This window comes from Vitis riparia, chromosome 6 (assembly GCF_004353265.1).
Source record: "Vitis riparia cultivar Riparia Gloire de Montpellier isolate 1030 chromosome 6, EGFV_Vit.rip_1.0, whole genome shotgun sequence".
NCBI lineage: Eukaryota > Viridiplantae > Streptophyta > Magnoliopsida > Vitales > Vitaceae > Vitis > Vitis riparia.
Genome location: NC_048436.1, coordinates 2,725,055 through 2,749,636, shown reverse-complemented (window position 1 = coordinate 2,749,636; position 24,582 = coordinate 2,725,055). Strand labels below are relative to the sequence as shown.

Below are 24,582 nucleotides of genomic sequence, written 5' to 3'. Positions count from 1 at the left end.
AGTGTGTAGAATGATTAAACATAAAACATTAGATATAAAAATTATTTTAAAATTATATTTAAAAATATTCAAAATAAATTAAAAATATTTTAGATTCCTAAACAAATTTTTGTTTTACAAAATATAAAAAATTTCAGAACTGTTTTGGGTTACCAATAGAGCCTTAATTTTCTTAAATGGTTTTTAAAATCATTTTAATGTAAGAATTTTTGTATCTTGTGGACAAGGAATTATTATTATTTATTTCAAAAATATAAAATGGAAAGCGCATCCAATGAATAATTAAGGAAAAAAATTAATTAGGTCAAGTTGCATCGTGACAATGCAAAAAGAGGTGATAAATGTCATATGTTCATATTCATTGTATAAGCTAGTAAAAGTACATCTCAAATGTCCAAACTCTTCATTAACGTATTATTTAAATAATCTTTTTTATTATAATTTAGGTGCCGTTGAAGAGAGATTTTCAAGCATTTTTATTCGGTTAATTAGTACTTTTATTTAAAATATTTTCATAACAATAAATTCAAAAGTACAAATATAAATTAAATAAACATTTTGAAATTACTTTTGGTAATAAGATATTAATAAAATATTTATCAAATATAATAACTTTTGAAATTTTATTAAAAATATTTATTTTTTATAATATAAATGGTGTTAAGAAAGTTTTCTAATTCTTCTAGTTCTTAGTATTATTGTTCATAAATTAAAAAAATATATATAATTATAATTAGATCATCCATCGGGTGACAACTCAACTACAAAGAAACTTTCAAACACAATTCAGTCAAAATAATCTTTTTGATTTGATTTAAAAGTTAGTGAAAACCCAAATTTTGAAATTTAATCATCTATCATTTTTTTTTCTCATTTTAATAAAAATATTTTCAATTATTTTCTTGTAAAAATAATATTTTCTTTAAAAACATATGTATAAATACTCAACATAGTAAAGAATATTTATATAAAAAATGAGTTATTTTTCAAATAAAAACATAAAAATGATTAGATATACAATTTAAAGATCATTTTATCACTTTTTACTAAATATTTATTAATTAAATTTAACATTCTAAAAATAAAATTATTTTGATGACCTTGGACCAGTCCCCTTGACATTTGAATTTCATACAATATATTTTTGAATTTACAAATTTTAAAATCCTTTGCTAATTGATTGTGAAATTTATTATTTAATTAAAAACATATTTTTTTAATATTATTTGGAATAATTCCATTTTGAGAAGAAGTGATTCATTTAGGGAAAAAAAATTCAAAAATAATTAATAAATAAAATATTTTAGCATTTTATAAGGGAAATTTATTCCCATAGAGGTTTGGTTCTCCGTTCCATCCACACACTACTCCACTCATCATTATCTCAACTTTGTTAAGAAAAACTAGGAATAAAAAAAAAAAACCTAAAAAGATGGTAAAACAATTAATTTAAAATTTTATTTTATTTTAATTTTATTAGAACTAAAAATAGAAAACAATTCAATCTATTTTATCACCATAATTAAAAATAAATAAAAAAATTCTATATATACATATATATTCAAATTTCATCAAATATGGCCCAATCCGGGGTCACCATAATCTCTACACGATACGTGTGTTGTAACTTCTAACTAGGGTTAGGAAGCCGTTTACATATTCAAATTTTAACTCAGGTTAGGAAGCCGTTTACATGCAACCCTAAAACTCTGCTCAGCATCAAACTCTTTTTGGTTGATACCGTCAAACTCTTTTTGGTTGCATCACTCGAGCTCTAGCCTACAACATTTTTGTTCTTCGTCTTCTGGAATCTCTACTATCACTGGTGAGTATATATATTTTTTTCATATAAATTTTCCTTTTTGCCGTTTGATTATGCAGTTAACGGAAAGCCGAGATAACAGCCATGTTATTGAAGAAAACGGTTGGGTTTCCTTTTTGTTCTTCTTTTTCATGATTGCAAGAGCTTTTATTTTGGATTTTTTAATTTTTTAATTTTTATTTTATTGAAGGTATTTTTTCAGATTTTGTATAACTGTGATTGTGTTCATGTACTTGTTTTAATTGCTCTAGATTTCTAACGTTATTATTATTTTTTTTTTTTGCAATTAATAATTTGGGTGTGATTCAGAAGAGTTTCTTTTTTTTTTTTCTTGTGTGCATAGGGGGAGAACTGAGTAGTAGACAGAGATGGATTTTGGGAATTCAAAGCAAAAGGAGTTAGGTGAAGAGGATTCACTGATGCTGCCGCTTGTTGATTTCGAGAGCCTGTGGAAAACCCATCCTAGCCTTCCACCGGGGTTTTCAAAGGAACAGGAGGTGCAGCCGCAGGGTCCTTGGATGCCCGGAACCCCGGTGAAGCCTAGTCCGCCAATGGATATGGATGATCTATGGAAAAACCATCCTAGTTTACCGCCAGGGTTTGCTGGATTTAGTTGGCTGGGGAGAGCGAAGGAAGCGAGTCCTGATTCCCAAAATGTAAGTCCTTTGGATAACAAGGAGACTGGAGATTCAGGCAACAAGGAGACTGGAGATTCAGGCAAGGTTGATTGTGAGAATGGGGGACAAGTGGGGGAGGATAATTATATAAACTTGGAAGACTTGGGCTATGGAAGTTCAAATAAAGGAATTGAAACTTGGGAGGCATCACTGGCAAATATTTCCTTTACTGAGCTTTTGGGATTAGCTTATTCTGCTGCCCCGTCCGACGACACAACGCCTCTTCATACACCTCATGTTTCTTTGTTTCCAGATTCGCAAGAGTCTAGTGTTGTGAACCCTGGTTCCAATCAGTGGAGCTACACCAAAAACATGGAAGGCCCTATATCTAATTGTAAGTATTAGTATTAGTATTCTATATCATCTCTGTTCTAGTAGATGGTTCTCATATTTGTATGGTTATTGTAGGTTTTCTATGGAAAAATTTATGCATAATTCAATAATAATTGTAGTTTATTTTTTTTAACAGATCATGGACAGAATCAAAATGAACCCTCAAGTCCCACTATAGGGTTAGTGTCTACTGCAGAGTCTAAGCAAAACGCCGGATCCACTGATGGGGTAGCATGTCCTAATATTGGGTTAGCAGAGTCCATTCCTCTGCAAAATACGGCCACTGTTGGGATAGCTTCTAGTGTTGAATCAATTCTGACACATGAGAAAGGAAGCAAGAAGAAAATAGACTTGAATAAGAAGCCGCGCCAACAGAAGCCTAAAAAGAAAAAACATCGGCCTAAGGTAGTTGTTGATGATGATGGGAAAAAGAAGAAGATTCCGAAGTCCAAGTCCAAGGCTCGAAAGGTTACCCCGAAAACTCCAAAACCTTTAACCCCAAAGCCAGTGATTTTAAAAAGGAAAAGGAAGGAAAAGAAGAAGCCCCTTGGCAGTGAAGCTCCAGAGGAACCTCCTACGAAATCATGCAAGAAAGGCTTGAATTTTGAGTTAGAAAACTTATTGACAGAGGAGATATATGCCCAAAGAGATCAAAATGTCAACCAAATAACTCATCAATACCAGCTTCGAAATGCCAACAGATCATGCAAATGGAGATTTGATTTGAATTTGGAATTTCAATATGATGATGATGAGTCATATGAAAATGAAGTGATCAAAAGGGAAAATGGGATCACTGGGGAAATGAATATGGTTGATAATGAGATGAGGAATATGGTTGATAATGAGATGAGGGATTTGAAAAGTAGAGTTGATCAAGAAGGTGAAGTTTGCAGTGATTGCAATTCCATGCAGGTGTATCGAAGGATATTCCGAAGAGATCAATGTCTTTCTAATAGCAAAAAAATGGGTCCCGTTTTCCCCAAAATATACAAGAAAAAGAGGTCGCAGAGGAGGAGAAGAGAAGCAATGATGTTGTTTGTCACAACAGCAACAGCTTGTCAAACCGCTTCCCCCTTATCAGTAATAAGGCGAAAGAAGAGATCCAACATGTTTACTCCAAGACGCAATCTGGCTTCCCTAATTGCAATACCAATATGTGATGAGTTGCCATGGAATAGGGGGAAAAAAGGCATTCCTTCAGTCAAGCCTAAGAGGCCTAAAAAGACTGTACCTAAGAGAGTTACAGATATAGGGGAAGGAATTTGTGATAAAAATTGCATTGCAAAACATTCCCCAACATCTACCACTCCCCCTCGACAATCAAGTAAGAAGAAAAGAAAGGGACAGACAAAGAATAAGCCTCTTAAAATTGAAAGGCAGCAGGCCAACATTATTGGTAATTATCACAAACATTATTCAAACTTATTTTATCCATTAATTTCTAATGTTGTTTGTAAACAGGTTGGGAAGCAGAAGAAGTCCGTGTAGATTCCCTGATCCAGAAATTAGAGCTTCTATCTATAAGTGATAAAATCAATCAGTTGGTTCCTTACCAGAAGTCAGCACCAAAAGGTAATCAACTTGTTCGCTACCAAGCCAAAAAGCCTGCACCAAAAGTTGATCTTGACCCGGAGACCCTGAAAATGTGGAATCTAATAGTCCTCAAAAATAGAAGTGAAGGGGTAGAAGAAGAAATGGATAAGAAAGACGAGAAAAGGTGGGAAGAAGAAAGAGAAGTGTTTCGGGGACGAGTGAAATCATTCCTTGCTTGCATGCATCTTCTCCAAGGTATCTCGTCTCTCCCCCTAAAATAGTTACCTTGCTAAAATAGGTGAGGAAACATAATTGCATGGCACCATTCTTTGCATAATTTCCAGACCATTGTTACCAACTGCATGACACCATTCTTAACACAATGTCCACCACATTATAAATCATTAATGTTTTTTAATGGGACGAGGCTATTTAAGCTATTTATATGCAAGTTTATTAATAACCTTACGATGAAATTCACAGGAGATAGGCGTTTCCATCCATGGAAAGGCTCCGTTCTCGACTCAGTTGTAGGAGTCTTCCTAACTCAAAATGTGTCGGACAAACTTTCAAGGTAAAGGAAAAGTTATAGGTCCATTTATCTCAAATTGGGAAAATATTTACCTTCTTTTGTTATCTTTCGCAGTTCTGCGTTCATGGCTCTGGCTGCTCTATTTCCCCTCCCTTCAACAGCGAATGATGGTGCATGCTACTTGGTAGACGAGGATGAGGAGGACGAGGAGGAAGATTGTCAAACTAGGGATCGAATCCAATTTGTTTCTGCCACAGAATCTAATCCTCATTGTATGGAAAGTTCCACTAGTTACTCGGAAAGTAAAAATTTGAATAATTCTAATGAGGGAAAGAGAGGAAAAACTAATGACAAAGAAGATCATTCTTTTGATTGGGATAGTTTAAGGAGATTCTATTCCAATAGAGGGCGGAAAAGTAGAATCCATGATGCAAGGGATTCACTTGATTGGGAAGCAGTTAGGCATGCAAATGTTACGCATGTAGCCAAAGCTATTTCAACACGAGGAATGAGTAATGTACTTGCTGCAAGAATCAAGGTACATTAAAATACTAATTAAGACATTTAAGTGAAATTATTACTCTAATAGAAGCTAATTAGAGTTGTTTTTGCAGGATTTTCTTGATCGCCTGGTACGAGACCATGGTAAGCTTGACTTGGAATGGCTAAGAAATGTTCCACCCGAGAAGGCAAAGTAAGTACACCACAAAGGAATTTTTCATTTTATAAAGTTTAGAAAGTTTCATTATCCAAATTGTTATTAATTTGTAGGGATTACTTGTTGAGCATACGAGGATTGGGATTAAAAAGCGTAGAGTGTGTACGACTTTTGACACTTCACCATCATGCATTCCCGGTAAGATTTAAGATTTAAGATTTAATTTAGGAAGTTCAATTGTATGTTAAATTATACGGTGAATGGAGTATAACCATACACTCAGCATTCTATTTTTATTGCTATGACAAGGTTGACACAAATGTTGGTCGGATAACCGTCCGTCTCGGTTGGGTTCCCCTTCAACCACTGCCTTCAGATGTTTATTTACATAGTCTAGATCAGTAAGTACCGAGACTGCATATTAATCATCCATTTTTAGTCAAATGAGACATTCTACAATATTGTTTTATAATAGGTACCCACCCATGGATACCATACAAAAATATCTATGGCCCCGGTTGTGCACTCTTGATCAAAAAACATTGTAAGTCCAACTCTTAGTTTTGCAAGTATTATAACCTTAAATGAACTACTTAGCTATAAAATTTTCTTTTTACTAATTTATTGAATTATTTAATCACTGAATATAGGTATGAGCTTCATTACCAAATGATTACCTTTGGAAAGGTGTGATAATGTCATTAAAATAATTTCTTAAAATGTATTACTTTCTTCATTCAAGCTCCTTATTTTTCACAAACTAATTTGATAACCACATTTACAGGTTTTTTGCACAAAAAAAAATCCATATTGCGATGCGTGTCCATTGAGAGGAGACTGTAAGCACTATGCAAGCGTGGTAGCTTCAAGGTTTGTATCCATTTGTTAATTTAATTTCTTGATTTTATAACTGTACCATTCTTTCAACTTACCTTTTTAATCAATTATGAAACAGATTGCCATTAATAAAAAATGGAGGTGATGGACAACTTGACCTAGCATCACTAATAGAAAATCAACCAGCTGCCCCAAAGGAAGAAGGTATACCTAACTACGTGGGTTCAAATTTGGTGGTGGATAATCATATTCCACGGGTATCGGTATCAATTCTGGAGGATGGTCCAAACTATCAACCAGGAGGGACTTACAATAATTGTGAACCAATTATTGAAATGCCCACATCTCCTGGACCCAAGTCTGAAGAAAAGGATATCGAAGACTTTTGTGATGAAGATTTCGATGAGATTCCTACTATCAGACTCGATGAAGAGTTTGGAGCTGGTGTACAGGATTGTCCACACATGTATCCCACTACTCAAGAGGAGCATCATGGTTCACAGGCTTTAGTTAGTGTAGCCACTTCCATCCCTGCACGCAAATTGAAGAATATAAGTCGTTTAAGGACAGAGCATCATGTGTAAGTAAACATTATAATTTAGTTGTGACAATGGAGAAAACCCTACTAATTTATATACCAACAAATTTTTTTGCCCTTGTGTAGCTATGAACTTCCAGACTCACACCATCTTCTAACTGAGGTAAGTCTGTCTCATGAATCATACTGTATATGGATTCAAATTGGGGTATGAATCAAAATTGCTATTGATGTATTTATTTATTTTTGTTAATTTTGCAGCGTGGAATGAGACGGGAATCATGTGATCCATGCCCATTCCTTTTTGCCATATGGTCACCAGGTATCATAGAAAGCTAGATATGGAGTTGATGAGCTAATCATTGGAATCAAATAAATTACTAGAATAAGATGCTTGTTTTTGGGAATGTTCGAAACCAGGTGAGACAGCTGATTCTTTTGAACAACCTCAAAGAAGATGTAATTTGGAGGGGTCGGGAGGACTTTGCAAGGACGAGACATGCTCTTTCTGTAATGCTACCCGAGAACAAGATTCCCAAATAATCCGTGGGACACTTCTGGTGAGAACAAAAACAAAAAAAATTGAAACCTATCCTCTCTAAGTTTGAATTCAATAAAGTGAGGCATATGCATGACTATGTATGAACAGATTCCGTGTCGAACTGCAATGAGAGGAAGCTTTCCACTCAACGGTACATACTTTCAAGTTAACGAGGTGAAGTAATCAAAGCGGTAGTCACTTATTCTAAATCATTAGCTTTTCATCTCAGATTGTTTACATGAAGTATCATTTGTGTAGGTTTTTGCTGATGATGAATCAAGTCGAAACCCAATCATTGTTCGAAGGACGGAGATATGGAACCTACCCAGGCGGATGGCATACTTTGGAACTTCCGCCACATCAATTTTTAGAGGTAAAAGAGTTTGATGAATGATAGTGGAATAGTTTTGGCTTACAAAATACTACTTATAACTTATGATGTTCGTATTTACAGGTTTATCGATTATGGAAATCCAAAATTGCTTTTGGCAAGGTCTGATTCTACGATTCCCTAAGTCCTAAAATATGTTTGTTTAAATTATTTTGATTTTTTTTTTTTGAAAAAAAAAAATCAGATTCTTTTCTGAAATAAATAAAATGATATAAAATATTTTATAGAACTTGTAACAAAATGTATATATATTAATAGGAGTAAAATATAATCTCATATTTGAATTTTGATATTTTTTTAGAAATATTATATAAATATTTTATTTATTATTTATTAGATTATAAATTATTATAAGTTAAGATATTGTTATTTTAAAATTTGATTCATTTTAATTTATTAGTCATGTGAATATTAGAAATTTTATTATATTATTTTAGATAAAAATCTATCAAAATATAAATTTTGAATGTAATGTGATACATATTAAGAAAAGAAAAAAGAAAAAATGAAAACTTAGTAAACAATTTTTTAATAATTTTTACTAATTTTATTTTCCTAATAAATTTTATTAATTTTATTAATTTTATTTTTTTGAAATAAATTTTCCTGTGTTTTATTGGAATATATTTTCAAGGAAATAAAAAGAAATTATATATAAATCTTTTTTTATTTATGATAGGAAATTTTATATAAATCACTTTTTATGAAACTTAGTTTTTAACACATCATTTAATTGGAAAATAAAAATCATAGATAAATTGGTGCAGGATTTATTTGTGTGCGAGGGTTCAATCGGAAAACTAGAGCACCCAAGCCTTTGGTAAGAAGACTTCATGTTTCACCAAGTCATATGGGGAAGGCAAAAGCAGGGGATGATGAAGAGTAAACTTCATATTGTCTAGTCCACCTATAGGAGAGCATGGAGATACATGTTGTAATTAATTGTAAATTTAACTCATTTATAATTTATTTATTTATTAATAAATATGTTGTAATTAATTGTAAATTTAACTAATTGGCAATTAATTAATAAGAATTAACAAGTTTGTGTTAATTAATAAATTATTAACAACACTAAAAGAATTCAATTAATAAATGCAAAACATCGAGTAAAATGAATTAACTAAACAAGGAATAAGATATTCAATATTTAATATATATACTAAAGTGAAATTTCTTACTTATTTGATAATTTTCTTTTCTTTCATATATTAATGGATCATAGTAGAAAGGCCGGACAAGAGCATACCACAATAATTTTGAAGAGGTTTTAACATATGCTTCTAAAATGTTCGCCAACCTTCTGGATTATTTTGTATGGTGAACCAAATTCTTTCTCTTAAAAAATTATTAACAATAATTTTAGATATCAATAATTATTTTTGAATAGGAAAGTAGATTAACGTTTGTGGAAAGAAGGAAATTTTCAAGCAAAATTGTAAAAAGCTTAAATAATTGAACATAGATTTCTTGGAAATATAAGATTTTTTCAATATGTATGAGAGGAGTTTGCTTATTTTCGAAATGAATATATATTCAAACGAAATTAATAAAATAATGTTAAAATTAAAAATTCATTAAATATTAAATTATACTAAAATACATAAATTAAATTACATGCTTAAAAAAATTAAGAATTTATTCTATGATTGATTTCTTCTAAAATAAGTTTGCCAAAAAACTTATTCCGAATGTTTTGAATATATTTAATTTAATTGTTTTTACTTGTTTGTTTAGGAATATTTTAAAAAATAATTCAATAAATTTAGAGAATAATTAAAATTAAAATTTTCATTTTTCATCAACATTTGAAAATATATAAAACATGACATTTTAAGTTTAGATTCTACTTCTTGTGTTAGTCAATAGTTTAGATTTAAAGAATGTTAGAAAAAAAAGGAAAAAGTTCTTAGGAAAATAATATTTTTTCATTTAAATATCATGGAAATGGAAAAATGTAAGATGAAAAATATTAAGAAAAATAGAAGATAAATGTTATGTCTTTCTATTTTCCTTAAAAATAAGATGAAGAAAGTGTTAAAGAACATGATATATTGTGAAACCAAATCCAAACATAACCTAAGACTACACTTGGATGGTGGGATATGTAAGATAAGATATGTATATATTAAGATATCATATCCTATTAAATATGATGTCATTTTTAATGGGATATGATATCCTTGTATATTATATCAGATATCTAAGGATATGTTATATCATCTTTATATTTAATTTGTAAAATGAATAAAAAATAAAATAAAATATATTATTTTTAATATTTTATATTTATTTAAAATAAAAACTATATTGCATTAATATATTTGCTAAAAAAATTGAAATTTCTCTTATGATAATTAGAAATTGTTCAATAATTTTAAATTAGTAAATCGACTTTTATTTATTTACGAACAATACTTATGATTAAAATATTTAAAATTTATATATAAAAACTTTATATTATATTATTCAATATGTAAAAATAATTATATCTATATATGTGTGAATATATATATATATATATTAAGTAATTCATATATTAGTATTAGTTCTAATATATTTTATAAATACTTTTTTAGTTCTTTTTTAACTATAAATTTAATTTTTTAATTAAAATTTTTTATTTTGAAAATTAAGTATTATAAAAAAATTGATAAAAATAATAAATTGAAAAAAGGTCGTCAATCTTTTAGGAGAAAATAAATTTTTGAAAGATTATTCTAAAAATTGAATGTTTTGAACATATTTTAATAATTTTTTAGAACGGTTTTTGAAATTTATTCTCTAAATTTTGTAGAATAAAAGTTTGTTTGGAAATATAAAATGTTTTTAATATTTTTAAATATATTTTAAAAATAATTTTTACATCTAATATTTCATTTTTAAATATGTATAATTATTTATTAAAACAATCTTACAAAAATAAGTGAAAACAACAAAAAAAAAACAATTAAAATATGTTCTCTAAAAACATTATATTTTATGTTCTTAAGAATAAAAAATAGAAAATTACTTTTGGTTATCAAATGTGTTTTCTATGTTTTTTGTTCCGAAAAACAAAAAACCGTTTTAAAAAACAATTCCCAAACAGACCCAAACATTCTTTTACACCTGTTTAATGTGAATAATCTAAATATTCTTATGAAGATTATCAAAATAATTTGATAATTAGATTGTACTCATTTTTATAAGTTAAATGTTCCAAATATATTTGTATTAAAAATAAAATAGAATAAAAAAAAATGTTTCTACATAATTTAATTGTCACATTTCTTTTTATTTTATATTAATCCTCAAATTTTAAAACTATTTTTATACATTTTTTTTGTTAGGTGTTTAGGTATGAAATAGTCATCTTTACATGGTAAGCAACTATCAAATATCACAAAGAGTGATAAACCAACATTGAAAAGGGCAATAAAACTCTAATTGAAGTAATCAACATGTTCACCACTAAATTCACTTTGAACATGCTGAGTTAATATTGTCGGCCTTACATGTTGTATTAATTTTTATTAGTTTTCACAATTTATATATAAATGTTAGTTTTCAAATTTTAAATTTAATCAGCATCAAAAGTATCTTTTTAAGTCCAAATATTAATACCGTGTTTAGTTTTAGAAGAATGTGAAAAAAAAAATATATACTTAGGAAAATAATATTCATTTAGATATCATGGAGAAATGTAAGATGAAAAATAGCAAGAAAAATAGAAGAAGAAAAAATGTTATATATATCTATTTTCCTTAAAAATAAGATGGGCAAGTGTGGAAAGATGCATACATTCCTAAATTTAATTTAATTTTCTTCAACTTTTCTATAAATAATAGATTGATTGAAAATTTTATAATTTTCAATTTTATTTTCCTTTTTCTATTTTCATTTTTTAGTTTTTTTTTTTTTCTCTCAACTTTTTTATTATATTTGAACTCTAACATATTCAAGTGGGGCTTAGAGGGCACATGCCTCCCTGAAAATTAAAAAAAAATTCATACAAAACTAAGTTTTGGTCCCATAATGTTAAGTTTTGAAGAGAAATTACACTATTGATAAGTAAAATACCTTCCATACAAAAAAAAGGTAGAATGCTCCATCGGTAAGGTTCTCAATTAAGCAAAGTTCTATAAGGAGTATTTACTATGTCCTATAGCTAGGAGCATATGCAAAATAAATTACCACATCTTTTGGGCTCTTCAAGAAAATATATTTTTCTATTTCATGTTGAATATGCGTAAAAAAATGAAATTTATATTCAAGTCAATTGAAGTAAATCTCTAGGCCCGATGGACCCTTATGAGTTAAAAAATGTGCTTATATAGTTAAAAAAAAGTCTACAACATATATAGTATCAAAAAACTCTTTTATCTTATATGGTATATTGCATTCATCTCTCTCCATGCAAATACATTATTCTCATTATGTCCTAGAAATGGGATACAAACTACAATGTCACTCGATAGACAAACACCCTTTTAGAGACTACATAGACATGGTCTCATATTAAGGTTGGGGATCGACTTTAATATTATTTACAATGACCCACTCTTTCCCATGTAGATATTGTTTACTCTTGGTCTAACGAATTCTAATGGCTTTAAATCACATTTACTGTTTAGAGGAGTTCGATCGCTAAATATATATAGTGTTAGAAATGGTTTTCATCTAACCGATGTAAGTTAATACACTTACAACAAATAATATCTACATGAAAGTGAACGACAATTACATGCACTCATTGAAAAAGATAAGGTTAGAAAAGATTTCTCCCATGCATAGACAAAAGGGCACTCTAGATTCAATTGACATATGACTTGTTGATCTTCTTTTCAAAGCTTCTTGAACATGGACTTTTAGGTTGAAACATAGGAATCTCTCATTTCCCTTTTCATTGGGAGCATACATGCTCCAAATTTGACTCTCAAGTTCATCAAAGTGTAACCATGAGGTCCCAAATGGACTTACATGAATTCAATGACTAAAAACTTTACTAGTGTGAAAGGTTAACAGTAGTCTAAATCAGTTCTTTGGACAAGACCTTAAAAAGTCGGTGTTTGAAGTTTCACTTGTGATCATAAAAAATGTTATGCTTCTCATACCAAAACCTATCATTAACTTCTCATTTTCACATCATTCATTATGGTTTGGGTTAGTATTAGTTAATCCACTTGGAAACAAAACAAAAGTTATTGATTTATAAATAGGGAATATTATGTTTTTAATACATACATGAAAAATATACATATATACATGACATACTGTAAGTGTTGTTAAAGTGTATACATTATTTATCAATTTATTGATAAATGACATTTTTTTATGCACTTCATTAATTACTAATTTATATTTGTGAGTGTTTAGTTAGATTGACAATTCTAGATAAAATTCCTAAGTGTCTCTCCTAACTCAGTTTTTTCAAATCCTTTTTCGGATTACTTGCCTAATGAAAATCAAGTTATTGAATTTTCTAAGAGACCAAGGTATATAGTTGAGGTTGGAGTTGGATGAAATTGAATCAACCATGTTATTTAAATGTTAATTTTATTGAAATATTTTTTTAAGGAGTTAGGAAGGCTTGGGAAGCATTTTTTACTAAGTATTCAAAATGTCTTGTTCCAATCTAGGTTGCACTTTCTTGATGATATTTCATCCATTGGATCAAGGGCTTCCTTCAATTAAAAACCTAAAATTTGCTTCATGTTATGTAAAAAGAACACCAAAAAGACTAGTAGTCATTCCCTTTGTGCTCTCCTTTCTTTCCAAATTTGGGGTGTTTGATTGCTAAGAAAACCCCTTCTTTTCACCTTGATTTCAAAACGGATTTTCTTGGAAAAAAAAAATGGGTTGATTCTTTTCATTCATTCATCTCTCATTTACTCAGTTGATTGGGTTTAGGTGAAAACTAATTTTCTTCTTATGTGGATTCAAGAAGAGGCTAAAATCGAGCTTAGTGTGGACTCCAAGTGTGCTTTGGAAGAAGAAGGTGTGAAGCTAAAAGTGGAAAGGTGTTAGTCAAGTGATTTGGGAATGATTGGTATGCTTGAGTTAGGTAAAACCTTATATTCAGTTTTTGTTCTTCATACTAGACATTTTCAATCGATGGTAGGCCTATGGTTTTTTATCTCTTCGGAGGTTTTTCATGTAAATTCTGGTATTATCGTCTCTCTTTCTCTCATTCTATTCTTTGATTTTGTTTTCAATTTTCGATGTCATTAGTTACTTGGGCATATATGTTGAATGGAAGAAAAATAAGCTAAAATAGGTGTCATCCATTGGATATCTTGAATATGTTTTTTGGTTTATTTTGATATAGATTTTCAATAGAGATCGAAAATTGTGTTGATAAGAAATTGCTCTTGGAGTGTTAAAATAATTGCATGTGACTTCTATTTGAAAATTGTTGGGAGAATGTTGTTACATTCATGTCTGCATGTGATCTTTACTTTTTATTAAAAAGTGTTTGAAGAAAAAATAAAAAATTGTAAAAATTTATGAGGTTAGATATGTTGTGTTGGAAGACCTTTTAAATTGTTCAACAACACCGATTCACCCCACCTCCTTTCCTTTAGGTGTAATCCATCTTTGAGATTCACTTTCACTATTTACTTAAATCATGAAGGATTTCTAAAAAAAATTATTATATTATATATATATATATAGGAAAGTGATTAATTTAGGACACTAACATGAGTTGGAACTAGAAGATTTTATCATTTAAGTAAGGTCACTAATGAATCAAACATTAATTTATCGAGGTTTTTCTATATATCAATGCTAGCAACCACTTGGTTTTTGAGAAACTAACAGGTCGATCTAGTGCCAAATCAAGAACTCCAAAGGGGTGTTCCAATTACAGAATTTTTCTTTCATAAGATATATATAAATGAAAGAAAGCATGTTTGGATCTGTTGCTAGAATTCCACCAGCCTTCACTTTCGGACTTTCTTTGAGCCTCAGTTTCAAGCAAATAGTTTTCCTAGATGCCACTTCATTTCAGAGCAAAAATTAATTTCCGCTTAATCATTTCTTCCATCGTTAGCCATGCCTGATAATTCGTAGCTTACATTATCGATACCCATTTCAACCAAAAAGACTATATCAAAATTTACATTATTGGACCAGTTCTCAATTAATTAAGATGGCTAAATCCCTTTTCAATCAGAAAAATTAACCTTCAATTCACATGGCAAATCATTTGGCCCTTAGATGGAATTTTCAAACGCTGGCAGAAAATATCATGCCAATATCAATGTCATGATACTTTTGAAAAATAATGTCACGTTAATAATATACGAATTGATCGTCATACCTTAAACCTATGTTTGAAAAATAATATACTATATCAAATTCAACTCTCAAATAGAATATGCAAAATTTGACCGTCCATGGATCTCATAGATCAACGAGAATGTTGTCTTCCACAAGTGAAGGAATATACCGTTCACATACTGAAGAATTTATCATGCATACTGAAGAATTTATTGCTGTGATACATTGAGGTAGAAATGCAGGCTAAATATAGAGAATCAAGCTCATACCAATGGAGAAAATTATGAATGCTTACTATTTATTAATACATCAAACTTGTACACTGAACACACAGAAAACCCTTTCTTGCTTCTTCCTCAGTTGGTTTGGAGTATCCTTCCATGATTTTCTTCCTCCACATTAGCTGCAATGCAGAAGGAACAGTTAGACTTTAATTAATATCATCCAAAAATAATATTCCATAGCTTTGGCATGCACGTAAGCCAGCAGTTCAATAGTTAGACAGCCTACTGTGTCAATGATCCCCGGCACTGGATTGAAAAGAAATTTCAACAAAGTGGGTGGTGAAGATCATCTCCCAATTATCTGGACACCCACACATGGATTTTTTTTCCACCAATTTTTTTTTTAATTTTTTTTTTTTTATCAATGTGTGAAAGTGAAAAAGGAAGAGAAGAAAAGAAAAACTAACCTTCATAAGCGTTGGTAGAGATGGGAATGTGTGTTTGTGATTTGGAAGAGAGGGGAACTTGTGATGCTGAATTGGTAGAAAGGGGAAGCTGTGGTACCGAATTGGTGGCGAGGGGAGTTTGCGATGCCAACTTGGTGGAGATGGGAATATTTGGTGGTGACTTGGTAGCAAGGGGAGATAACGATGCTGAGTTGGTAGAGATGGAAATGTTTGATGGTGATTTGGTAGAGATGGGAGAGATTGATGATGGCTTGGTGATGGGAATGTTTGATGATGATTTTGGAATTGTGGTAGTTGTTGATGGGGAGGATTCTCCATTCCGGAGCAACATAGTGACAGCCTCTCTAACCTTCTCCACCACACCCATTTCACCAGGAGTTTTTCTTGGACTAATGGCATCGGAGATAACTTGAGAAAGTGCTCTCTCGTCTTCCCCTGGCTCCAGCTTGTTCATAAGATACTCTTTCACTGAAACCCCTTTATCCCATATTTGCTGCTCACTGCTACTCCCATTCCCTCCAGTGGTAGGTGTTGATGTGGCGGCAGCGACAGTCAGGCCTTGAATCTTGGAAGCTATCGTCTGGGTTGCTTCTGCTACTGTGGCATAAGCAGGTGCTAGCTTCTCAGTCACAGTTTCAGTTATTGTTTTGGTGGCATTAGGAATAGGAGTGCTCTCTTTTGGTTGATCATTCGCCTCATTTCTGGCATTACTCGGCAAAACATGACTCTCAGGAATCACGGGAATCGCTCTCGGATGCTGCCTTGCAGTCTCCTTGTAGCCCTCAGGTGCCAGCTCTGATTCATACACTTGATAATATGTAGGAGGAGACAGTTAATGGAGAAGTGGAGTTGCTTGAAGGCAAGAAAATAAAGACACAGAAAGGCTTCAGAACTGGTCTTACTTGGGGCTCCAAGATACTCAGGATCCTCTTCCTCCTCATTCTCATCTTCCAAGTTAACACCCCATGCAGGCGTGGCGTTATCATCATTGTCATGCTTCTTCTTGACAAGAGTTTGTTTCCATTTCTTAGCCTTCTCTCTCACTTTGGCAAGGACTGATTTCTTGCTAGGTGGGTTGTGATCATCTTCTTGTTCATAGTCCCTCCTGAATGAAGGCGAGGCCGCCACCGGCAAATTCTGGGGATCACCGGCTGCGCACGTAAACTTTTAGAATAAAAAGCATGACCAGGCTATGCAAGGAATGTTCTTGGTCGTTTTAAGGTCAAATGGAGATACATTATGATTCATTCATTCATCACAAAAACCAGGTAAGCTGGAGATGACGTTGGATCATGTATGGGCTTACCTTGGAGAACTTGGTCTACCGATGCGGGCACTGAAGTTCTAGGACTCGCCCCATATCTTCGACTGTTGTCCAGCTGAGCCATTATTGTGCTGCTGCCGTTCACCAAAGTTTTCCTATCTTCCTCTCCTGTGTCTCTTTGTCATGGAGGGGGAAATTTAAGGGAGGAGCAATGCTGATGCATTTGTTTGTGGCACACAAATAAGGAGTTGAGGAGCTTGTGGGCTCCATTTTTACAAGTGGCAATAGAACCAGCAATGTTTTTTGAACTCCTGAAATAGCAGTTGACTAGGTCTGCACCCAAGTTTTCCTCTTCTTTAGCCTTATGCATTGGGACAGGGATTTCCTTCCCTACAAAAGCCTATTGGCCTTACGACCAGAGGACAAAATGTTACCTATGGATCCAAAAACAGTGGGTCTAAGTGGCCATTTTGGGCAAACCAGTTTCTTGGCTGAATCAGAAAAATAAGATTTCTAATTAAACAAAATAACAAGATTTTCGATGAATCAATCATGATAAGATTCATAAGATTTTCAATTAAATACAACTATCTCAATTCAAATCTTCAATACGAATACTAATTTCATCACAATCTTCAACTTTGTCAAAAGACTCAATATTAAGCATTCCATTTGCAAATGAGTGATGTTTGTCATCACCTTCTATGTCGAACAACTCCATTTTTTGCTTTAGTAATACAACAAACCATCTTGGATCAACTTGGACTTCAACATAGAATACATAGTGAGTTTACATTACCAAAATGGAAGGGTTTGATTTATGTCTTATCTTTCTCATATCAGCTAATATAAATCTAAGCTCAAAAACTTTGATATTATTCCTATTTTCAACCCAATTACAATTAAAACCATAAATATTAAGCATGTTATAATCAATGTCTCAAATCTCTACAACAACCCCTTAAAAACACGTCACCAAGCATCGAATTCTCATCTTTGGCACATGCAATTTGCATGGTCGAGGTCACAATACTAATGACACTATTTTGGTTTACTCATGTTCCATCATGATTCTTGATATGGTAACATCTATTATTAATGATATATTCATGATAAGTTCTTTGTTGGGTTAGTCCTTATGCAAGCCATTTAAGTTCTTTTTCAATAGGTTCTTTCTTATTTATTTCATTTGAAACCTACAAGGTTCATTAATGATATGTAAGTTAGTGTAATTGAAAATTTGTTAGTATTAAATTTGAAGGGAAGTGCGTAATGAGTTTCATACCTTTTTTCTAAGTCAATAGCTAAATGTGTACACATGTTCATCCTCCAATTACCATTTCTCTCTTAAATTGAAGAGGATATTTTTCTTTTAAATATTTCATATGTTCACTATCAAGTAAAAATAAGAAAGTCATGGTTTGTATAAACATTTGTTAGAGTAACAAATCCATATATTCAAGTACATGACACTTGATATAATGTTGCACAATGGTTGTATCTTGTAGAACATAATTATATATGTGTTCCACCAATTTATAATCATGAATGGTTATTGCATGACCTCCAAGTAAAGGTTTCCCACATTTCCATTCATCTTTCATCCTAAAAGGAATCTCATACACATTCATACTTGACAAGTACTCCATACAAAACTCTGAAGTTTCCTCTACGATATAACACTCAACGATGCACCCTTCTAAGCAATTACTATTTTGAACATAACCCTTTAGGACTTTCATGTACACTATTACTAAATGCACTATTAAATAAAATATAATGTCAAAAATGGAAGGAGGGAAATACTTCTCTAGTAAAGCACAAAGTAACCACTATGTGATGCTTTAGATCATTAAATCTTAACACATTCACTAGTTTCGCATAAAGTGCATTAAATAAAAAACACAATCTTGTAATGGCATATATGGCATGCTTAGATAACAAATCTAATTGTTCCTGACAATAATTGTTGCATAAGTTCATGATAATTATGGGACTTAAGACCATTGAATTTTAGCTCTTCCATGGAAAGAATTCTTACATGGAGATATCAATAACAGAGGCAGGATATTGACTAACTGATATCCTATATGCTTCTATGCTGAAGGAGTCCATAAATTATTGTGTATCTGCAATTGGGTGGCTGGGATATGTGGCCTATTTGATCATTTTTCTCTGAAGACACTGTTTTGTAATGGCTTGCACTAGTACTCTATAGAGGCATTTTCGTCTACATATTTATTCTGTTAGGGTGTTGGGAATGCCTTGCTCCCTCACTCAGTTCTTAAATAAGATTTTATTTTATTTATAACAAAAAAAAAATATCTATGACCTTTCCCTAACCTCATTTTCTTTTTACTACCAATGCTTGCAGTGCATTTAGCATGATCCCGCATGTCTATGAGACAATGATCATCTGCTTGAATCTTGCCATGTAGAGGTATGCATAATTGATACCATTAATCTTTTGAAAAATGGTGAACTCAAAGAGGATCATTTATTTTCAGAGGGTTTGTGAATGCTGGGACTAGCAGTTCTTTACAAAGAAACAAATGGAATGATGTTTAAACTATAGTTCTTCTCAATTTGTAAACAATTTGGTATCAGCATAAGATGGCCTAAATGGAGTCTTAATCACATGATTTTAGTAGATAGTTCCTTGATAAGTGATTTCTTTATCATTGGCTTATATTGAATGATCTGTCTTTTTTATTTTTTATTTTTTTATCTCATGTGAATCTATTTATATATATCAAACCATCTTATGAAAATTATGAAAGGAGACTAGAGGACTCCACTTTTAATGCAGTTCTTGCACAAAAGAACAATCACTCAGTTATGGCTTGTCAAATCAGTCAGTTAGTTGTCATCTCTCCAACAAGGTTGAAGAAAGGAAAGGTAGCAAGCTTTGGGAAGTATTTATAACAATCTTTATTTTCCATTTTCTTTTTATGATGTTAAGTCTGTTATTTGGGCTTATTGAAATTTATTCTTTGCTATTATGATAAAAATAAATAAATTAACTCTTTGCTATTTGCTTTAACAGAGCAGATAATATATAGTTTCCGACTATTCCACCTCAATGGATAAGGGACATTGTTTTGAATAACTTGAGCATTAATGTGTATGGTTTTTGTTGCAGGATCATATGAACTGATGGTCTTATAAGGAGAATACATATACAGTGCTTGTCATCTTAAATTTTTTTGTGGTTGAACATGGCTGATGCTTCCTTACTTCCTTTTTTTCATATCTAAAATTTGAAATATGTTCATATATTCTGAATAATTTTATTCTTAGATTTCATCTTCAATGTTATCTCTGTGATATCTCTTCTAGCTCTTCTTTATTATTTTAGTTTTGCACTGTAGAAATGGCTTCAAGCTTCATTTCAGGGTCTGATGCCTAAAGAAATCTCCTCTCTTGTGTCATAAATCCATATCCAGATTCATCAATTAATCTTTAAAAGAGAGAGAGAGAGAGAGAGAGAGAGAGAGAGAGATCATATATGTAGCCTTGTACAACTGGTTACAAGGAGTCTGATTCTGACACAATGAGGGCAGTGCATGCAGGGTCCATTGCCAGGGTAAAAAAATTCAAAAGACTATCAGACCTTTGGCTCCACCAAGAGAAAGTGCAGATAATGAGATCTGTGCATGACTTTCAGCTGTGTAGCTTTGGCATTCATGGGCTTCTTTCTTCCCGTGTTGCTGATGGGTGACAACTCGATAACCCACTGGACAGGCATGATGGGCCCAGTGACTAATTCAAAGTAAATGACCTAGTGGCTAATTCAAAGTATATGATTGCTGGGGTGGAAGCTATTGCTAAATGAAAGGTGAAGAGTTTGATTCACAAGCCTTTGCTGAACAGTTCCACAATCAGATAAGTGATCCTTTTCAGTTTTTTTACATTGAAATTTACAGAACCAGTTTTAACATCTTATCTAAATCTCCCTTTAAGGAAAAATGAAAGCTAACATGCTATCTAAGTTTGTGAAAATATATGTATGCCCTTTTTCCCAATAATGGACCTCGATGAAAAAAATGTCACTGAAATGCTTCTTCCCCCTTGTTTAGCATTAGAAAGGGGACACACCACCATTCAGCTTGTCATGTTATGTACTGCACTAAAATACTACTGCATATACTTGCTGCAAAGAGGAGAAAATTAAGAAGGAAAAATTGGATGTTTAGGTCTATTTAGTTTGGAATAGTGGGTATGAACACTACTTAGTATTCTTTCTTTCTTTTCTCCACATTTTCATTAAATAAACCAGGTATAATTTACTAGTGATATCATAACTCTTGATCTATTATTCCACGAGCTATCCTGATGAATTTGCATATTTAGGTAGATTAATGAAAACTCTAGATGATATTTTCAAAAGTAGTTTTAAGAAGGCTATTTGCTTTCTGGCTTTGGAGGCCAAACAAAACTGGAATTTTTCTAATTGATTCCATATCGTTTCAACAAGCAAGCTAGCAATGTAACATTGGAGTGATCTCCTATCACTAAAATAACAAGAAGTTAGAATCTGATTCTTTTGAATATCAAACTGGAAAAAGAAGAGTAAGATCATATAATATTTCCCATGGTTTTGCTGCTGTTGAATTCATTTCCCCTTTGTTTTGGTAGTTTTAGATTGCTTCAATATAGAGAAAGAGGAAAGCTTTAAATTGTTCTTTTGGCTTTCTGAAGAAATTAACAAAAAAATTTGTAGTTTTTTTTAAAAAAATAAAATTTTCCTCTTTGGTTTCTTTTAATCTGTTCCCTTGAAAGATTATTGTTAGGCTGATAATTAGAGGAAAGTTCTTATAAAGTTGTTTCTCTCTCTTCATCCCATGCATGAGAAATTGAAGATCTTATTTCTTCTCTTTGCATATCTCAAAAGGAAAATGCAATGTTTAGGGAGTGGTTGAACATGCTGCTCTTCTCCTTTGCTTTCTTGTCAGAAGATGGTGAAAGAAAAAAAAAAAAAGTATTCATTTATTGTATCATCAAAACAGCACCTAAGATGCTGGGTGATCGTGAAACCCTTAAGTCGAAAGAACTTGGAACATGGTGGAAGAAGATATGCATTTATGTTGGTAGCTGATATCATAGAATTCTACACTTCAATTGCTGAAAGTAAATGCAGAGAAAACCTGTCATGAGCCCAACTTTCCATCAATTTAATAAATTGCTTAGTTGCCTAGTTCATCAGCATTCCAAATTCACCTAACAAGATTTTATAAGTCCCATCATATCATTCTGGAAGGGAAGCATCCTTCAATAGATTATATGCCTTTCCAAACTTCAGTTTTATCCCCAGCATCTCTCTATAGTGAATCTAGGTTATATAAGCCACTTGTCCTTGCAAGCAACTCACCCATTCCTTCATTTCAACATGGAAAGAATTCTAGGCAGTAAAAAGTAGAAACCTTAGTAGGATCACTCATTATAACAAAAGCATACCAACACAAGCCAGTCATATCTATACTTAGGTGTAATAGTTACCTTCTATATTAAAAACTAAACACTACCCTGAACCGCCTGTAATGATTGTCATACTGTGATAGTTGGTTAAAAAGAACCCCCAAATAGCAGATCCTCTAGAATTCTAGGAGGATAGATTTCAGTTTACAATGAAGCCATTGAACTTGTATAGTCCTCCCAAGAGGCAGCCTCAAGGCTTATGGTGCTGTGTGTAGATGTAGTCCAAGTGAGCCTCTGAAATAATCCTTCTCTTCAGGCATTCTTCATCTCCATTTTCACAATCCTCCACACCCATCAGCTGCTGCAAAGTATCGCAAAACTAAAACAATCAGAAGAGGAAGTTCAAATTGGTTATTAGAAGAAAAAAGTAGTAGTAGAAGCATCATATACCTCGAAAGAATCATTGCCTTCCATCTCTAAAAGGGAAACTCCATTAATCAGTTCTTTTAGCTTTACCCCTTCTTCTCCTGCAAGGATGCAAAACTCTTCAGCCCTAAAATTGTTGAACCCAAGACAAGAGACAGAAGAAGACGACATTTGGTTACCTTGTTTGGTTATTAGCAGTCGAGCAGATGACTTTGAGGAAGAGGAGAAGATGAGAAACACAAGGAAGAGGAGGAGAGTACTAGAGTGAAGGATTTGCTTCATGGATTCAGCTTTTCAATTGCAGAGAGAGGGAGAGATAGAAATTAGTGAGTTGGGAGCTGGGGGATGTTGGGAAAGGGGGCAGATGCTATGTTTATTGATATGGGGGTTGGGGTTGGGGTTGGGGTTGGGGTTGTGGTTGGGGGTGGTGGAAGGAGGGCAGATGCTTGATATAAATACATGCAAAGTAGGGAAGCAATAAGTCACATGAAGTCTCTCCCAAAGAAGGCGGTTAGAATACATCAGAAGGTGGGCCAAACCCACCATCATCTTGGTTTCACTCCATGCTCATGTGATAACACCACTATGTGAGGGTGAAATGAGAGTGAGCTGAGAGACACAGCTCTTTAGTCATTGTCACACTAGTGGTCCTGGGCAAAGTCCAAAGGCTTCAAAAATCTATGCAATAGTGGTTGACAGTGCCAAAAAGTCAACCTTTTGGACATGCTGACAGCTGTTCTCCATCCTGCCTTGTTTTTTTATCTTTTCCCATCTCTTGACACATGGCCTGTATATTAATGTCTAGTTAAACCAAGAAGACTTCCTCACAACCCAAAAAACAAAAGGGCAAAGCATTCATGTGATAGCATAAAGTTTATACCCCATGACTGAAATTGCATCCAAAATATTAGCAGCCTATATTGAGTGGCAACTCCACCTATCTTTACTTAGCATCCCTACTTCCCTTCTGGGCACCTTTTCCAAACTGACAGCACCAGAAACCTTGTTACCAGTGTTTTAAAAATGAGGAAAACTAATCAGAATTGATTAACACAAACCCATATGAAAATTTTCTTTGTTCAGAGGATTCTTTTTCCTTGACAGTTCCTTGAATGCTAGAGTTTAAGGCCTTTGTCCAATTTCATTTTACATATCTTAACTTGATATATATTGCTTGTTTATTGTGTAACAAACATAAATCTTTTTGTGAAGATTTCAATTGATTTGGAAGTGAAGATATAATGGGGTGCCACTCCATTACTCTAGCTGTCACCCCAGTGTGTGGTATTATGCAACCTGACAAAAGGATAAGTTATCTTAAAATGAAGGGTAGATTGTGCCCCTCTTTTGGAAGATTTGAATCTATCAGTGCTTGCTTAAAGAATAAAAGATTTAAAAGAAAAGAGGTGATTGTTTATGAGAACTAACAAGTCTATTATATGAAGGCAAGTTTCTCGAGAATTGAGCTGGGGAATATAAAAAAGAGGTGTCTGCTCCTCCCAGACAAGTTTGATTAGAAAACAAGATCTTGTTTAACTGGTGAGAAGGCTTTAAACCCTTGTTTATCTGACAATTAGCCTTGGGAAATGACAATATGTACTATTCTAATATCAGCAGTTTACTTTTTGTCATTAACATATGTATTTCAGACT

The 24,582-nt window shown here is 32.3% G+C and overlaps 3 protein-coding genes across 4 annotated transcripts; 1 reads left to right on the top strand and 2 right to left on the bottom strand.

Annotated features, from left to right (window-relative positions):
* The first annotated feature begins 1,733 nt into the window (after positions 1–1,733).
* Positions 1,734–8,784, top strand: LOC117916715 (DNA glycosylase/AP lyase ROS1-like). The gene is made up of 20 exons (XM_034832865.1): positions 1,734–1,825; positions 2,166–2,833; positions 2,969–4,231; positions 4,297–4,623; positions 4,852–4,942; positions 5,015–5,438; positions 5,515–5,594; positions 5,672–5,756; positions 5,868–5,959; positions 6,034–6,102; positions 6,209–6,245; positions 6,343–6,428; positions 6,514–6,975; positions 7,060–7,096; positions 7,195–7,255; positions 7,354–7,493; positions 7,583–7,648; positions 7,733–7,847; positions 7,929–7,967; positions 8,633–8,784. The coding sequence occupies exons 2-20, from the start codon at positions 2,191–2,193 to the stop codon at positions 8,749–8,751; spliced, it is 4,236 nt and encodes a 1,411-aa protein (XP_034688756.1). The 5' UTR covers positions 1,734–1,825; positions 2,166–2,190; the 3' UTR covers positions 8,752–8,784.
* Positions 8,785–15,229: 6,445 nt separating this feature from the next.
* LOC117916788 (low-temperature-induced 65 kDa protein) lies at positions 15,230–17,293 on the bottom strand. Its single transcript, XM_034832960.1, has 4 exons — positions 17,129–17,293; positions 16,725–16,973; positions 15,823–16,629; positions 15,230–15,534 (listed from the first exon to the last, which is right to left on the bottom strand). Exons 1-4 carry the CDS (start codon positions 17,208–17,210, stop codon positions 15,488–15,490), a joined length of 1,185 nt encoding a protein of 394 aa, XP_034688851.1. The 5' UTR covers positions 17,211–17,293; the 3' UTR covers positions 15,230–15,487.
* A 5,041-nt stretch (positions 17,294–22,334) lies between these two features.
* On the bottom strand, positions 22,335–23,339 carry LOC117915815 (putative phytosulfokines 6). Of its 2 annotated transcripts, none has more exons than XM_034831509.1 (3): positions 23,110–23,339; positions 22,955–23,031; positions 22,335–22,865 (listed from the first exon to the last, which is right to left on the bottom strand). In XM_034831509.1, exons 1-3 carry the CDS (start codon positions 23,210–23,212, stop codon positions 22,755–22,757), a joined length of 291 nt encoding a protein of 96 aa, XP_034687400.1. In that variant the 5' UTR covers positions 23,213–23,339; the 3' UTR covers positions 22,335–22,754. The 2 variants fall into 2 exon arrangements, with proteins under 2 accessions (XP_034687400.1, XP_034687401.1); XM_034831510.1 differs by having other exon boundaries at positions 22,335–22,862.
* Positions 23,340–24,582: the final 1,243 nt, after the last annotated feature.

What these genes read in the sequence shown, in the direction of transcription:
- LOC117916715 (XM_034832865.1), top strand. Translation starts at nt 2,191, where the DNA reads ATGGATTTTGGGAATTCAAAGCAAAAGGAGTTAGGTGAAGAGGATTCA. An exon ending in TACTTGCTGCAAGAATCAAG is followed by an intron (nt 5,439 to 5,514) that starts GTACATTAAAAT and finishes TTGTTTTTGCAG; the next exon opens with GATTTTCTTGATCGCCTGGT. An exon ending in TTAAGGACAGAGCATCATGT is followed by an intron (nt 6,976 to 7,059) that starts GTAAGTAAACAT and finishes GCCCTTGTGTAG; the next exon opens with CTATGAACTTCCAGACTCAC.
- LOC117916788 (XM_034832960.1), bottom strand. Translation starts at nt 17,210, where the DNA reads ATGGCTCAGCTGGACAACAGTCGAAGATATGGGGCGAGTCCTAGAACT. An exon ending in GGTAGACCAAGTTCTCCAAG is followed by an intron (nt 16,974 to 17,128) that starts GTAAGCCCATAC and finishes TTACGTGCGCAG; the next exon opens with CCGGTGATCCCCAGAATTTG. An exon ending in TGAGTATCTTGGAGCCCCAA is followed by an intron (nt 16,630 to 16,724) that starts GTAAGACCAGTT and finishes CATATTATCAAG; the next exon opens with TGTATGAATCAGAGCTGGCA.
- LOC117915815 (XM_034831509.1), bottom strand. Translation starts at nt 23,212, where the DNA reads ATGAAGCAAATCCTTCACTCTAGTACTCTCCTCCTCTTCCTTGTGTTT. An exon ending in ACTGCTAATAACCAAACAAG is followed by an intron (nt 23,032 to 23,109) that starts GTAACCAAATGT and finishes GCATCCTTGCAG; the next exon opens with GAGAAGAAGGGGTAAAGCTA. An exon ending in AAGGCAATGATTCTTTCGAG is followed by an intron (nt 22,866 to 22,954) that starts GTATATGATGCT and finishes GATACTTTGCAG; the next exon opens with CAGCTGATGGGTGTGGAGGA.